Genomic DNA, 12,749 nt, shown 5'->3' with positions numbered 1-12,749 from the left:
GGCTAATTTCACAATTTTTTGTGTGCAGCTCTTGCTGTAAGTAATACCGGGCCCGAGGACGGCCATTGGAGCTGGCCTCGAGCTGGGGCACTGCGTCCCTGATGACGAACATGTTCCTGCTTGTGCGGAGGCGAGCCTGAAACCAGCGAGTAATTGCCACCAGGGGAGCCAGCCCTGCAAAGTTAATGCTGGCCAAGTGGTTGAAAGGAGTGTGGTGATCTATTTTTTGCGATGTGTCCAACTGCAGCCAGAATTGTCCTGAGATAGATACGGCAAGCTTGTAGAAAGGGAGTAGTCGTGTTGACTAGAGGGCCACCAGGACCCTCAGATCCTCCTCAGCAGGTGTTTCCTCGGGCTCTGTTGGGTCTCTGGGACTGTGTGAGGGGCTCTCTCCTTGTTTCTGTGTTGTTCCTTGGTGCGGGATGTGGTCATACGTGGCTCTGCCCTGGCCGTGACATGGGAATAAGAGTGACATCGCGAGCTTCTGAATGTCACCTTTGGAGGTTTGAGCAGTGTCTGCTTATCGGTACCCTAGCTTTTGGTCACAGACCTCCGTTTTTAGTCAATTTTCCTTAAACATTCATTGTGCCTTGGCTTTCTCCCCTCCAAATCCCCTGGCTGTAGAGGAAATGGGGCACTCCCTCCAGGCCTAGGGTTCGCCCTTGCCCCTGGGTACCCCCTTTCCCCTAGTCCCTTAATGGGTTATTTGCAACAACCCGTCCATTACATCCTAATATTAAAAATTACTCAAACGGGGCGCCTGGGTGGCTCAGTCGGTTAAACGTCCGACTTCGGCTCAGGTCACGATCTCGCGGTCCGTGAGTTCGAGCCCTGCGTCGGGCTCTGGGCTGACGGCTCAGAGCCTGGAGCCTGCTTCCGATTCTGTGTCTCCCTCTCTCTCTGCCCCTCCCCAGTTCATGCTCTGTCTCCCTCTGTCCCAAAAATAAATAAACGTTAAAAAAAAATTAAAAAAAAAATTACTCAATGTCAGAAGCAATGAAAAGTACGTTGGTTAATATGAGGCAACATGGCAAGTCTATCTGCAACTTCCCTTCGCTGGCATTTTCTGGGGTCTTCTGGGAACCTCTACCCCAACTTCAGCAACACTGTAGGGACAGCAGGTGCTGGGCAGCAGGGTGGCTTGAATTAAACTGGATTCTCTGGTGAGTGGGTCGACGAGTCCCTGCTGTGACTGAGGGAACATGTATGGCATGGTCCCTTCCTCATTGGAAGTGAATCTTGGCAGTGGCCCGGCTCAGCTCTCTCTCCTCCTCAGCAGTGGGGTTTCCCGCGGCCCCCACACTTCACGCAGGACACGTGTGGGTCTCACCCATACCCGCCTCCCATGCAGCTGCCCCCCACCCCCCACCTCAGCATCCGTTCCCAGCACAACCCCCTGCGCCTTGCCCTTTCCTGCTTTCCCGTAAGGACTTGCAGCCCGTATCTGAGCCTCGGGCCTCTGCTGGGAGCCCCTGGGTCTCCTGCACAAGCCTCAGCTGCATTCTGCATGCCCAACCTGAACGAGGGCAAAGGGTGGGTTTCGCCAAAGAGGAGGCGACCCAAGCCAGGGAGGGGGGCGATCGCTAGGCAACCTGGAGCGTGTTGCCCAGGTAACGGGATCCATGCGCTGATGCTGTGGATGGACATCTTGTGATGAGGGCCCTCGGCCTCTACGGATGTCTTGGATAGCTCTAGATAGATGCCTGCCTTGGGCCTGCCCGGCGTCTTCCTCTGTGGTTGCTTTTTAATTAACAACTTGGGTTTCTTACTATGATCTTGAACTCTGCAAACACTGTCTGATTAACACGTTTGCCAGCTCCTTCAGAGGCAAGTCAGGGTGTTCTGCACCCTGTAGGGGGGACAGCTTGGGACAGGTGGGCCGATCTGACCACACAGCGGAAGACCCCCAGTCCATGGGAGTCCGCCCCTGGGATTGGCAGCAGGTAGGGGGAGAGGCAGAAGAATCTGGTGGAAGAAGGAGGGGTCAAAGTCTCACCCTTTTGTTGGCCAAAAGGACGGGCAGAGGTAGGAGCTTTTTAGTGAGCACGTCGAGCCCCCCCGCCCCCTTTCCAGGGGCCGCTTTCCACTCTGTGCCTCAGTGTTCTCATCTGTTAAAGGGGACGGTGCTGCCATCTCAGGGATGAAATGAGAGGGTGTAGGCCACCGTGTGAATTACCGTCCATCACTTCCCTCTGCAGAGTTGGGGTAAAGGGCAGGGTCTTGGGGGGCTTGTCTCAAGATGGCACCCTTGGTCTCTGGGGATTCCTTCTTCCCATTTGCACACACTCCTCTTGACCTCTTGTGGGGCTTACCTGCCAGTTGAGCCAAGAAGAACGCCAGCAGAGGGCTCACCAACCCCTCCCTGCCCACAAACCGCCTCGACACCCTGATCCCCACCCGCCATGCGGGGTTAGGTCTGATGAAGTCGTGGGGTGGGGGAGTCCCTGTTTTCCTGCCTGGTACCGAGGCTGTTGGGCTCGATTCACTTGACTGCCCTGCGCTGGGGAGCCACGTCGTGGCTTAGGCAGGAGTGTTGTTGGCACCCGCAGACTGGGAGGGACTGGATCGCTGGGTGCATCCCGGCCCAGGATGGAGAAAGCGCTGCCCAGAGGAATCCTGCGCCCTGGCCCCTTCTGAGGCCAGGACAAAAGCCTTTTCTCTGCTCCTCGTTCAATGAGGTGATTGTCCCAGGAGGCCGCAGCTGTGGCGTGGGAGTGCTCTCCCGGGGCAGAGAGGCCACTGCAGCGGTCATGTGGGCACCACGGGGACACCCTCCCCACCTCCACGTGCTGGTGGGAACGTGGACACGGCTCCAGGTGGGGATTTCGCTTTCAGCTTCTGACATAAGCGTGTCGCGCTGCGTGATGAGCCCTCTGGTCACGCAGGGGCTTCGCGTGTCTGGGGCCCCGACCGGCACCCCCAGCGGCCTTTGCAGGGCTGGCAGGAGAGGAACCTTTCGGGAGACCACACAGCTGAGCGCAGCCTGTGCAAGCCTCTGCCGGAGCCTTCACCCCGTGCCCCGTGGTCACACAAAGGCCGCCAGGGCCGGAACATCACATGCTCCTGGCAGGGGCTCCAGGAGCCCAGCCATGCCCAGCAGGCCCCGTGAGCCGGCACAAGTACGTTCTGTGCAAGAAGGAAACGAGACAGACTGAGCCCGGCCTTGACACGCCGGTCACTGTCCAAGCCTGTCCCGACATCTGAAGGCAGAAGACGTGTGGGAAGCTTTCTCCTTTTTACTTGTAGCCTGTGACAGCCCACATGTGATGTGTCGAGAAAGCGGGAGTCATTCCACCTTGGCCATCTGGGTCCCGCGGGGCGGGAGGGCACGAGGCCCAAGACTTGCCAGCACGTGGATTTGAAGGGAATGGTTTTGTTGGAGAAAATGCTGCTCCTGCATCACCGGGGAGGACGTGCCGGGGCTCACACGCAGCCTCGGGCGCCTACCTCAGGCTTCCACTCCTCTCTCGATTGGGTCGGGGGTGTCGCTCTGCCCCGTTGAGCCAGCTGGCCGGCCTGGAGCAGGGGGACAGCCTGCACTTCGGCAGCGTGTAGGGAGAACCGGCCCCGCCTGCCTCCTGGCCCCCACCCCCCAAGCTGTGGGGACAGGTGTCCCTGGTCTGACGGCAGCAGGACACGTGACCTCTCTGACATGCTGGTACCCGACCGAGGAGGGGCTGCTCGCTTTGCTGTCCTCGGGGAAATTCTCTGCTCTCCCGAGTCCCCAGAGAGCTGTGCGCCCTCATGCACGACTCCCGCCACCTGGCCCAGGTGAAGAGGGGTCGTGAGCTGAGCCCAGGGTGCCTGTTTCTACCAGGGATTTCCTCAGGAGCCATGACATGTCCCTCTTGTTTGTTTAGGACAGTGGGGGCAGGTGGGGGCAGGGAAGCAGAGGGGAGCCGCCCCCCCACCGCAGGCCTCGGCAGGTGCAGGGGGCAGTTGTGTCTTGTTGGCCTGATGCCATGTGGCGGTGGAGTTAGGAACCACGGTGGTTCGTGTGCACAGCATTGGAGATGGCTCACCGAGACCCGGGTCCCCCTCGGACCCCCACCCGGACAGACCCGGCAGACACACGTTCTCTCTGGGTCTCCTTGGCTCGTCCCGGAATCTTCCCCAGTGACTCCCAAGTAGTCCGCGGTCTTTGAACCCCCGGGGGCCCAGGGAGTAGGGAGGGAGCTGTGGGGTCCCCCCCACACCTGATGGAGGTGGGTAGGGGTGGAGCCCACAGGTGTGAGTGGGGGCGGAGCAGAGCCACCTGTGGAGGACAGGCCACCCTGCCCACCTGCCGCATCATCCCGCCGTCCTCACAGGCATCCGCCCCCAGATCATGAACGGCCCCCTGCACCCCCGCCCCCTGGTGGCGCTGCTCGATGGGAGAGACTGCACCGTGGAGATGCCCATCCTGAAGGACCTGGCCACCGTGGCCTTCTGTGACGCACAGTCCACTCAGGAGATCCACGAGAAGGTGGGCGCCCCCCCTCCCCCCCCCCCCGCCCCCAGGCCAGGGGCAGCCGCTGGTGCTGCCATCCTGACGGTGCCCTTCCTGCCCCCACCCTTGGGTCTCCCCTGCCTAGACCCTCCCGCCCACCACCCCACACCCAGACGCCACCTCCACATCTGCCTTCCTTCCCCTCCCCCCCGTTGTCACCGGCAGAGTCCCGGCACAACCACGGGCCGCTCAGCCGGTCGCTTCCCTGCTGAAGTCCTCGGCTGCGGGCTCGAGGGCGATGGGGGACACGGGGCGAGGCTCCAGCCCGCGTTCTGCTTCCCCCGTCACAGGTGTTAAACGAAGCTGTTGGTGCCATGATGTACCACACCATCACCCTCACCAGGGAGGACCTGGAGAAGTTCAAGGCCCTGAGGGTGATCGTGCGGATAGGCAGCGGCTACGACAACGTTGACATCAAGGCTGCCGGTGAGCTCGGTGAGTGCCCGGGGCTGGGTCCGCACGCCTGCCGCTCTGGCCGCAGGGAGGTGACCTTGCCAGGCGGCCCCTCCTGGTGGCCGTGCTCGCCTCGGCCTTCGCAAGTGAGGGACCTGAAGCCAGACGAACTGGGAGCCCTTCGCCGCAGAGGGGACCGTGCGTGTGTGTGGCCACAGGTCCGTGTTGGCCAGCGCGGACCCGTCATCCTGAAATAGCAGTGCCGGGAGCGCGGCTCAGGGCTCAGGGAGTGGGGGGGCCGTAGGTCTCCTCCGGTCCTGGCACGGAGCCCCCCCACCCTCCTCCTCCCAGAGGCTGCTGTCCACACAGACACCGGCACCTCCTGTCCAGCCCTGTCCCTGGGGGTTACCACAGAAGGGCAGAGGCGGGAGGTGGGCGCCCCGGGGCAGGCCCGTGGCACCGTGGCCTCCCTGTCCCAGCACCTGGTGTGGACTCCGTATGCGTCGGGTGTTTGCAGAGCATGGATAGTAAGCATCCCCGGGCTGTCCTGCTCTCTTTGGGAGGCTCCAAGGTCCCTCTACATCAGCTCCCTGGTCACTGTCCTTGCTGTGTGTTTGAAATACGCCGGATCTGCTCCTGGGTGCGAGGGCCGGTGCTGTGCCTGGTGAGGAGTAGGGTGCCCCGAGGCCACAAGGCTGCTAATCTAGGAACCCAGGCCTTCCCAGTCCCCCAGCCCTTGGCTGTGCTGAGGCCCTGGTGGGCCGTCTACGGGCCAGGGGTCCGTCTTCCTCCCCACCCCCACCCAAGTCAGCCTCTCGGCGCCCTCTGAGGACCCCGTGGGCCCCAGGGATGTGCCGGCACGTGCAGCAGGCGTCCCGCAGCCCTGGCTTCGGCTCAGGTGCCCACCTGCTGCCTTTTCAGCCCCGGGAACCCCAGCGGGCCCCAGCCTCCTCTCCCAAAGTCCCAGCCCGGACCTCTGAGTGAAGGTCCCCGGTTTCTCTGAATGGTTAGCTCCCTCCCCTGAACTGGGGAGCACCCCGATACCTGAGCCGCAGGGTGAGCTGGGGAGAGGGAGCCTGGCCATGGCGGAGCCTGTCTGGCGCTGAGCCTGCCGTGCCACTGTGTAGTGGTTCCGGGTGCTCTGGGAACGTGCGTGTGGCAGGTGGGGTTGCCCCGCAGGTGAACCCGAGAGGAACAGGCGAGAGGTGGTCATTCCCCAACACCTGCCTCCTTCCCCTGCCCCCTCCTGGAAGTGGGGGCAGGGTGGCAGGTGGCTTGGGAGATGACGCTGGCTTTCCTGGGTCCCCGCTCCTCTCAGCACCCCTCTGGAAGGGGTGACCTCACATTCCAGACTCATTTTGTGCTCTTGGTAGAGCTGAAATCCCAAGTTCAAACAGCGACGGAGAATGTGGTTTAATGGGCTGGGGGTCCTCAGATGCGCATACCTGTGCATGCCTTCCCATTTCTGCAGTGTTTCTCGCCCCCCCCAACCGCTCCTGGCAGCCACAGCCTCCTGGGTTCGAGGGAAATGTTCGTGTTGAGTTTCCTCGACGGGAACCAGCCACTTCTCTCAAGCAAGATACGGGAAGTTCTCCTGAGCAAAACTTGCCACCCCTCCCCTTGGCAAATGCCACCGCGCAGCCGGGCAGGGCCTGGGGGGGACCCTCATCTCCCTAAAACCAGAGGTGCTCACCTCACCCGGCCACACGTCCGCACTGGCCCCGGGAGGTGGTGTTCCCAGGGGCCTGCGGTTTTGAACAACGTTAAAGGATGTGGGCCCTGGTGTTTTCATTGATCCTGATGCGGTCTGATGCGGGAGCTGCCCGGGACACCTCTGGGCCTCTGTCCTGTCTGCAGATTGCACTTCCCAGGTCATTCTGTGCCCAGACCTTCCGCAGATGAGGACAGAATGGCCCGTGGCTGCGGGTTGTCCTGGGTCGGGCCTGCGGTGCGGCATTGCTGGGCGGGCGCTCCCTTCCCGGGGCACACTGGAGCCGTCTGGGGACCAGACCGCCACACTGGAGGCCCTGAGATGGATGGTCTGGGTTGAGAGAGGGGCGATGCTCAGGAAACAAAGGTGGCACCTGCCTGGGCCTGGACTGGCGGAGGTGGGAGGTTGCTGGAGGCCCCAGGGCATGGAGCCCGCAGGCTCTCACCTGGTGTGCCTTTCTAGCAAACTCCTTTATCTCTCGTTCTGGAGGGGTGACCGTGGAGAGTGAAAACATGGACTGAAAAAGCAGCTCAGCTCTTGGGGTCAGGCAGCTGCCACTCCTGCCCTGTGGGCGTTAGAAGCTTGTCCTAAAAGCCTTTGGAGAATTGCCCTGACTCGACCACACCCACCGACCTGCCGATGGTTTAGAAAGAGTCGGCACCTCTAGAGGGCTGGCGAGGCTTTAGAGTTTTTGGAGGAAGGTGCCGTTGCCCTCAGGGCTGGACAGTCCTTTGTCTCTTGGGGACCCCTCTCTGGGACATCCCCTCCCAGGGTACAGCCATTCTCGGGGCTCAGGCGGGGGAGGGGGGTGGAGGGTCCGCGCTCAGCTCTTGTCCTGCTGGGCTTTGGCCGGAACACTTCAGGTTCCTCAGAGGAATGAAAACCAGCCCAAATGCCAGAAGATTCCCTTAAATCCTGGCATCTGCCTCCATCTGTCCAGACTGATAAACCATGGCTTCCAGCGCTGCCCGAATTCTAGGCCCGGCTATTTCAAGTGAAGCGTAGGCCGCACCGTGGCTGTTCCACAAGACGACTGACCTCCAGCTTGGGGAAGGTTGGTCGGCCGGGATGTCAGACACTTTGTCCCCCGGCAGGTGGCCGTGACCAGATGGGCCAGGTAGAATGATGTGCTCGTGGGTGCTTTCATCCTCTGAGCTGTCTTCCTGAGGGCGTCGCCGAGACCCTGGACCTCTGGGCAGCCCTCATGGGGTGGAAACACAGCTGCTAGAATGGGGGTGCTCGTTACGGATGGCCCTGGGTCCTGTTTCCCGGCGCTTCCTGCCCAGGACTTCGGGTGGTTCTTTCAGGCTCTCGGCCACAGGGCCTGTGGGCCCGCCCTCACCAGCTGCCCACTGCTTGCTTCCCAGAAACACGGGGTCTAGAAGCACAGGGTGGGCCGGACGTGGGACGGGTAGGGGACCTGGGGGTGAGCCAAGCCGGGGGGTCAGCGTCCCCGAGGCGACAGGCAGGCCTCGGAGACCCGGCCCTGCCTGGGGTCACAGTCTGTGGCCGGACGGGCCGGCTCTGCCTGCCGCCCCCGCCCCTCAGCCGGGTGCCCCGCAGTCCCGGAGCCCCCCCCCACAGAACCGGGCCCGGCCCTGTCCTCCCCAGGGATCGCCGTGTGCAACATCCCGTCGGCGGCGGTGGAAGAGACGGCCGACTCCACTATCTGCCACATCCTCAACCTGTACCGGAGGAACACGTGGCTGTACCAGGCGCTGCGGGAGGGCACGCGGGTCCAGAGCGTCGAGCAGATCCGGGAGGTCGCCTCGGGAGCAGCCCGCATCCGCGGGGAGACGCTGGGCCTCATCGGCTTCGGTACGTGGCGCTGCCCAGCCCCGTCCCCGCCCACCGTGGCCGGTCCCCCGGGAGCCGGAGGAGCCGAGGCCGGTGAGGGCGAGACCGATGAGGGAGCTCCCCCGCCTGGGCGGCTGTGTCTGCCGTGGCTGGGTGGGCGGCAGGAGGGGCTGAGCCGAGTCTGAGCCGAGCGGACGGGTTCCCCGCGCACCAGGCCGGGGTGACGGCAGGGCGTCCCTGAAGGATCTTGAGCCAGACGGTGGCATGGGTGGCACGGTCAGGTCACCAGCTTAGAAAGTTCACCTGGGGTCAGGGGGGCAGGAACAGGTCTTCCTGGCGACAGCCGGTGGCCCGGGGCGTATTTGGGGCAGGTTATCAAGGACCAGGTGGGCTGTGACAGGAAGCAGCCTGATGATGCAGCGTCAGCAACCCAGGGGCTCGGGTGGGTCCCACGCTGCGCACGGCAGGGGGGCGGGGGTGCTTGCTTGTGTTTGCTGAGTCTCCTCCCCACCGCATGGCCACTCCGTGGTTGAGGAGATGAACCGACCTCCCTGCCTCAGTGTCCCAGTCTACCTCGGGAAGGAAGCGAGACACAGGGCTGCCTCTTAGGACGCAAAGGAGGCATGAGAAGCACGGCCCGGGTAGTAAGTGCTGGGCTGGCTTCCAGAGGGCTCCCCAAACCGTCACTCCTCCTTAGCTCAGGGCTCTGCTTCCGGAAGACCGAGGGTCAGGACTGCTGGGACGGCCCGGGTGCCAGCTTGAACAAGGCAGAAGGAGCTGGGTTTCTTCAGGGGGGTGCACATCTTTCTAACTCCCGGGGTCTAAGAACCCACATGTCGGGGGTGATCACACGCACGCAGGAATCCTAAAACTACGTACGACGGAGGCTGGCGTACTTTCCTACAAAGGACCACAGGAGACGCACATGCGGAGTGTGAGGCCCGCAGCGCCCTCTGCTGGTGCCCGGAGGCCTCCCGTTCTGCCAAGTGGCTCTTGGACATGTTTCTTACTTAGAACATTGGGCATTCTTCTGGGGTTTTTTCTAGGTTTATTTATTTTGAGAGAGAGAGAGAGAGAGAGGGATGGGCAAGTGGGGGAGGGGCAGAGGAGGAGAGAGAGAATCCCAAGCAGGCCCCGCACTGTCTGCACGGAGCCCGACGCGGAGCTCAAACTCCCGAACCACGGGATCGTGACCTGAGCCAAAATCGAGAGTCAGATCAACCGACGGAGCCCCCCAGGCGCCCCCGTCACACATCCTTCACCCCCGCAGCGGCCCAGCCCCGTGGTAGCAGCCACGGGCCCCAAGCTCTTCCTGGGGTCGTTTCTTTGGCCGAGCCCTTCGAAGGCTGCCCATCCTTTGAAGACCCTTTCAGTATATCGAGTCCCATGGTTTGAGCCCCGTGTGCCCCGGACTATAATCCAGCACCTGCCACGTTCTCCATGCGCTCTGATTGTGACGTCTCCTTGCCGCCTTCCAGAACTGCAGCTTTGGGAGGGGGTGGGAGGGGGCGCAGAGGTAGGCGGGGCCTGACTGCCACGGCTGCCCCTGGGGGCCGAAAGCCTTCGCCTGCCTGGGGCTCGGCTGAGAAGCCGCAGCAGAACCTGGAGCGTGTGGCGGGCAGGTCCCCGGCGTGGCCCCAGCCCGGGCTGGTGGTGGCACGGTGCTCGAGGACAGCCACCAGGTCGGGAAGTTGCGCAAAAACTGGAAGGGCCAGCCAGCCAGTGGCGAAGACATCTGCATGCTTTTTTAAGGCCGAGGCCATTGGCCCTTCCTCCTGCAGGGCTCCGTCTTGACCAAGTCAGGAACGGAGTGAAGCCCTCCAGTCTTGTAGAGACTTCACGACACCTCACGGCCTAGGTAGAAGCCCGGGAAAAGGTGAGGGTCAGGGAAGTCACGTGCCCTCAGGTAGCAGCGCCCCCGGTGAAATCTGGGCGGGCTGCTCTCCGGCCCCCAGAGCCGCAGCCGGGAAACCCCATCTGGAAGCAAAGTGTGTCAGGACGTGGAAGTAAAGCAGGGGGCTGGGGGCCCGTGAGGTGGGGGAAGGGTGGGGGCCTCACTGTTGGGTGTGAGCCCCCAGCCGCCCTGCGTGGGGGCCCGTGGTCCCGTATTTCAGGTGCATCGGGGGTCTCATAGGCCACTGCCACACCCGCCTCCGGTGTGTCACCTTAGGTCACCTGCCTCCCCTGGCGGGGTGTGGCTGGGGTTCCTGCTTCGCCGCATCCAAGCGGGGACGTGGAAGGAGGGGGCCAGGAGGGACGGCCAGCTGCCAATCACCCTGCGGCCGTCCTGTAGAATGACCTCCTTAAACCTCCGCCACCAAGTCGCCCCCACGCGGGCTTCCTCGTTTGGAAAGGGACACCTTCCTTGTCCCTCCCTCCCCCCCTCCCCCGCACAGTTGAGCAGTGGTTTTAGATAAAGATGGACTGTGCACACTTCCCGCCCGAGTCCGTGCAAGCATCACTCCCGCTCCAGGAAGCAGGATTCGCTCGCCGCCCCTGGGGTTCAGGGGGTTTGTGCCAATGACTGCCATGTGGGAGTCAGGGAGGCCTCCGTGTCCCGGTAGGTGGTACGGGGTTCTGACCTGCTTAGAGAGGGGCGTGGGGCCACCCCCGCACACCTGAGAATTAGCCCGACAGGGATGTGCCTCCACCCCCCACCCCCCACCCCCCGTCAAAGCGGTTCCCCTCGCCGGTTTGTGTCCAGGCCCGCTCTCCCCTGGTTCGCGTTGATCGCTTTGCCCCTTCCGGGAGCAAACCCAGTGCTAATTGGCAAGAGAACGTTCCCGGCTCCTGCCCTCGATGTCTAGAGAAAGCAAGCCCGGGTTGGGAAGCCTGCTGTGCCCACGGAAACAGAGGGGAGGGGTGATTCGTGACCGTGAGGATATCGTTGATGGCTGGGGTAGGTGGAGTTCACTAGAACGCTCTTTCTGGGTTTAAAATGTACGTAATAGGAAGTTAAAAAAAAAAAAAAGAAAGGATGCCAATACAAGCAATAAGCCCTTTCCTCTTCACCCAGGAAGCTGGCCACCCCCTGCAGCCCCACTAAGCTAAGCAGCGCAAGCCTGCAGCGTCCCCAAGCTTTGGGCACAGGGCTGGGTCCAGGTGCCGGCTCCGGCCCCCAGAAATAGCGGAGGCAGCGACGCTGGGGCCCACGCAAGGCCTGGCACCCGGAGCGCCGTGCACTCGCTCACCCGGACTCTCTCTCTCTGCACAGGTCGCACGGGGCAGGCGGTTGCTGTTCGAGCCAAGGCCTTCGGATTCAGCGTCCTATTTTATGACCCCTACTTGCAGGATGGGATAGAGCGGTCCCTGGGCGTACAGAGGGTCTACACCCTGCAGGACTTACTGTACCAGAGCGACTGTGTCTCCTTGCACTGTAATCTCAACGAACATAACCACCACCTCATCAATGACTTTACTATAAAGCAGGTAATGGGACCTAGGTCCCCTCAGCCCCCGGAAACGTCCATCAGAACCAAAAGGGGGACGGGAAACGGTCCGCGGACACACTGGCAAAAAAGGAAGACAGTCCCCTAAGACGTGAATGAGAAGCCAGGTGAGGCCCCTCGGCAGGATGGGCCAGGTGGAGCTGGGACTGGCAGGAACTACCCAGCAGGGACCTGCCTTAATGAGGTTTGGCCTCCAGGCAGCGACAGGCAGGTGACAGGTCACAGCTCCAACCGGCCTGCCCTCCGGCCCTCTCTCAGGATCGGCAGAAACTGACCCAGCTGCCTCCAGCTGTCGCTGAGACACCACACTGCCTTCCTCCCAAGTGCTGCACACGCGTTCAGTAGCCAGGTGGACAGGACTCCTCTGGGCCGCGGCTGGCGTCTCGAAACCGCAGTACAGGTGCCTTCCGGCGCGATGGCATCTAACGGCTCTTCCTTCCTCCCACAGATGAGGCAAGGAGCTTTCCTAGTGAACGCGGCCCGCGGCGGGCTGGTGGACGAGAAGGCCTTAGCGCAAGCCCTCAAGGAAGGCAGGATACGAGGGGCAGCCCTCGACGTGCACGAATCGGAGCCTTTCAGGTGAGCCTGGCGGGCTGCTGGCACGCGTGTTACCCCGGCTCCCGGCCTCACGCCAGGAACTCCCAGGGCCCACTTCTATACCTGGCTGCCCCCGCCCCCACCGTGAACTTGGGGCACTTTCCCAGAGAAGCAGCTCCTTGGGCAGGAAAGGAGAGACATTCTCCGGCCTCTGTCCTGAGGGCTACGCTGTACTTGAAGCGAGCGTGGGAGGGCCAGGGGGCCCCCGGGGGGAGGCAGAAGGTGCCTGAAAGGAAGAAGAATGGTGTGTTGGTCGGCCGAGGCTTCCTCTGTCCCCTGGGCCATTGATTCTTAGAGACCGGCTGGCCAGTCC

General features: G+C 62.5%; 1 protein-coding gene across 6 annotated transcripts in view; it reads left to right on the top strand.

The window, feature by feature from the left end:
• CTBP2 (C-terminal binding protein 2) overlaps positions 1 to 12,749 on the top strand; it is a 159,598-nt gene that overhangs the window by 143,444 nt on the left and 3,405 nt on the right. For all 6 annotated transcript variants that reach the window (XM_042907426.1, XM_042907427.1, XM_042907429.1 and 3 more), the window contains 5 exons: positions 4,311 to 4,465; positions 4,780 to 4,924; positions 8,205 to 8,411; positions 11,605 to 11,819; positions 12,288 to 12,418. In XM_042907426.1, coding sequence (XP_042763360.1) covers positions 4,311 to 4,465; positions 4,780 to 4,924; positions 8,205 to 8,411; positions 11,605 to 11,819; positions 12,288 to 12,418 — 853 coding nt within the window. The remainder of the gene's footprint in view (positions 1 to 4,310; positions 4,466 to 4,779; positions 4,925 to 8,204; positions 8,412 to 11,604; positions 11,820 to 12,287; positions 12,419 to 12,749) is intronic.

This window comes from Panthera leo, chromosome D2 (genome assembly GCF_018350215.1).
Source record: "Panthera leo isolate Ple1 chromosome D2, P.leo_Ple1_pat1.1, whole genome shotgun sequence".
Taxonomy (NCBI): domain Eukaryota; kingdom Metazoa; phylum Chordata; class Mammalia; order Carnivora; family Felidae; genus Panthera; species Panthera leo.
Note: the sequence above shows the minus strand (reverse complement) of the source record. Positions and strands in the feature narration are given on the sequence as shown.